Source organism: Ailuropoda melanoleuca, chromosome 12 (assembly GCF_002007445.2).
Source record: "Ailuropoda melanoleuca isolate Jingjing chromosome 12, ASM200744v2, whole genome shotgun sequence".
NCBI lineage: Eukaryota > Metazoa > Chordata > Mammalia > Carnivora > Ursidae > Ailuropoda > Ailuropoda melanoleuca.
Window position 1 is genome coordinate 81,333,935 of NC_048229.1, and position 3,253 is coordinate 81,337,187.

The window sequence follows — 3,253 nt, forward strand, 5'->3', positions numbered from 1 at the left end:
GCCTCCAAGGATGAGCTCACCGGTATGATTATGGGAGCAGCAATTACGGTGATCAACTGCCCAAGGGCTTCAAAGGCCAGGGTAAGTGTGGAAGCAACTGCTTAAAAAGAGAAAAAAAGTTTAAAAGTTTAGTTGCTGCCAACCTGCCCAACTTGGGAAGAAGCAAATAATTATTTGCTGTGATATTAATAAGGAAACCTAAATATTAAACCCAAAAGTGACCCAAAAGATGAACTCCTGTCTCCAATGCTAACATGTCATTCCTATTTTACAGACAAGGAGGACTTATCAGGAGCATGCCTGAAGCAGGAACTTGAGCATCCAGGACCCCACCACCCAAGGAACAAGGGAGGAGTTCCGGTGGGCAGATGCCCTCTCTGCTCCCCTCCTTCCCGCAGGCAGGCTCCTGAGGATATCTTAGTTCACATACACACACCTGCTATCAGGGTGTGAATGCAGAGACCTAGGGTGTGCCCGGACTCACAGCCGGAATTCACCAGGAGATTGCCTCACATGGTTAAAGGAAGCCATCCCGAACCGTCCTGATGTACACGGAGTTCAGAGAGCAGAGGAAGGACAAATGAGTACACAGAAGTTAAGAAGTACAGAAAGATTAAAGCTGGCCAGTGATGGAAGGCCTGAGGGCCAAGGAAGGTCCAGTGAACCAGCTTTCCTAGGCCTCATCTTTCTAGGGTTCAGGTCATGGGCACCTGGATGCTTAAACTAGAGCCCTATTGTCCAGGGAGGACTGAAGCCGGGCAAGGTTCAGTCACCTGAGGCCCTGGACACAGCCAACCTTCAGAGCAGCTGTTAAATGCATTTGAATAAATGCGTCAGTAATCTGTGCTCCCACAATCTCATTTGCCTTGACATCCCAGGAATAAACTCCTGGATATAAATGACTTCCGGCTTCATGGGCTGTTCTCACGTACTTTTATTGTATTTTATCGTTACAACCGCCCCATGGGAAACTCAGGGTTGCTATTAGCCTCACTTTGCAGATAATTATTATCCCCATTTTAATGATGAGAAAATTAAGGCTTGGAGAAGGCAGTAACTTGCTCAAGGTCTTATGCCGAGGACAGAAGCCAGTGTTCTCCCGCCAGAGGTTGGCCCTTTGCCATCACCCTGCACTGCTTCCAACCGAATCCCCAGACAAAGAAGCCAGACCACAGTAACAATCTTACTTCAAGCATAGTAGGAGTGTATCTAACACTTTTCCAAACACATTCAAATTTCTTAGAGGCTTTGAGTCACAGCTCCTCTGGACTGGATGATGAGGGAACAGGGATGGGTGGGGGGCTCGGTCACTTCCCATCAGGGCACATTGCACAAGTGTCGATCAGGTGCAAGAAACGGCTCCTCGGAAGTTACAGTCACAGGACTGGTCTGGGCAGAGTGCGGGCACGATAGAGCAAGCTGGGAGGCAGTAAGTGGGTGGGGCGATTTAACCAGCAAAAGAAGGAACAGTGGCGGGCGGGAGGGGGGGAGGTGGTGCTGGGGAGGAAGGACTGATGGTGAAGGAAGGTGGTGAGAGGACAGGAGAAGCAAAGGAAGGGCAGTGAGCCCAGCTGTGTGAACCTCGGGCAGCCCTGGGCCTAGGGGCTGCTCTTTCCCAAAACCAACCACGAATCAGAGGCCCTGCAGAAGTGCCAGGTGCCAGAGACCTGAGCACCCATCATCAGGACAGCAAACTTAAAATGTCCCCACACTTTCCCCGTTTCAGCAGTGAGGGAGGGGAAGGACACACAAATTAAGTTACTTTTGTAATACCGAAGGCGTAATGGTGAAGAGTGCAGGCCCAGAAACCAGTCCGACCTCCTCTGAGACTGCACGGTCCCTTCCTGGCTGTGACCTTAGACGGGTTACTTTTAATTTTGAGTCTGCCTCCTCACCTGTGAAATAGGTATTAGGTGCTTCAGAGTTGTGAATATAAGGATATCTGATACGGGGGGCACCTGGGTGGCTTAGTCCCTTACTTGTCTGTCTTCTGCTTGGGGCCTCATCTCAGGGTCTGGGATGGAGCCTGTCAGGCTTCCTGCTCCGCGGGGAGTCTGCTTCTCCCTCTCTGCCCCCCACCCCCTGCTCATGCTCTCTCTCGAATACATAAAATCTTTAAAAATAATAATCAAAAAGAGTGTCTGACATGGACCGGCACCAGTTAGCGCTAAGATCGCTTGCAGGAATTTGTGGAAGACAGAAAGGCACGTGTTATCATAATAGACCCACCTCGTCTGATTTTTCTACTAAAGCTCGAGGATTCAGCAGTCTCAAATGAGCACTCAGGCGCTGGCAGAGAGGTGGAGGGGTGGGAGCAGAGGCGGCCAGGGGCGGGGTCTGCCTGGGCCCAGGGACAAACCGTTTCCTGGGCCATGATCCCGATGGCTGGCGCTGGGGACGACCGGACATCGTCCTGCCCCCAGCAGAAAATAACCAGGTAAGAGGATTATCTATTCGAAATGAAACACCCGCAGGACAAGGATTCGGCCTCCGCTGACCCATGAACCAAGTGCGGGGCCCTGCGGCCAGGAGATGGCAGACGGGCCAGCGTCCCTGGTAGGGGTCGAGGGGTCCGGGTCTCGGGTGGAGATAGAGGCCGTGGGGTCGGGGTTCAAGCCCAGGTCCGGGTCCCGGGTGGAGGGTGAGGCCGTGGGGTCGGGGTTCGAGTCCAGGTCAGGGTCCCGGGTGGGGCTCGGGGTTCCGGGTCCCGGGTGGAGGGTGAGGCCGTGGGGTTGGGGTTCGAGTCCAGGTCCGGGTNCCAGGTCCGGGTCCCGGGTGGAGGGTGAGGCCGTGGGGTCGGGGTTCGAGTCCAGGTCAGGGTCCCGGGTGGGGCTCGGGGTCCGAGCGCCCGCTCCCTGGGCACGGTTCCCTCGGGTTCCCTCGCTCCGCCCCGGGACCGGACTGCCCTCTCAAGCAGCGACGCCCCCGAACGGCGCGGCCGCAGCACGCAGACCGGCGCGGGGTCCCGATACCCTCCGTCCCGGGCTGTACTCGCGGCCCTCCGCACCGGCTGGCACCTAATAAGCCGCTAGGGAACGGCAGCACGGTCGGGGGTGCAGGCGGGCGCGGGGCAACTGGCACCGGCAGCCTCGGCCGCGCAGGCGCCCCCCAGGCGGCCCGACCGCGCAGGCGCCGCTTCCGGGCCAACATGGCGGCCGTGTTGCTGCTGCTGCGCGCCCTCCGCCCGGGCCCGGCCGCGGGGTCCGGGCGCCTGCGGGGCTCCTGCTCGGGCTGGAGCCCAGGCCTCTCCACC

At 56.9% G+C, this 3,253-nt stretch overlaps 1 protein-coding gene across 1 annotated transcript in view; it reads left to right on the forward strand.

Annotated features, from left to right (window-relative positions):
- The first annotated feature begins 1,783 nt into the window (after positions 1 to 1,783).
- SPG7 (SPG7 matrix AAA peptidase subunit, paraplegin) overlaps positions 1,784 to 3,253 on the forward strand; it is a 30,472-nt gene continuing 29,002 nt past the window's right edge. The window contains exons 1-2 of the mRNA XM_034639052.1: positions 1,784 to 1,793; positions 2,280 to 2,437. Of these exons, the coding sequence (XP_034494943.1) occupies positions 1,784 to 1,793; positions 2,280 to 2,437 (168 nt within the window). The remainder of the gene's footprint in view (positions 1,794 to 2,279; positions 2,438 to 3,253) is intronic.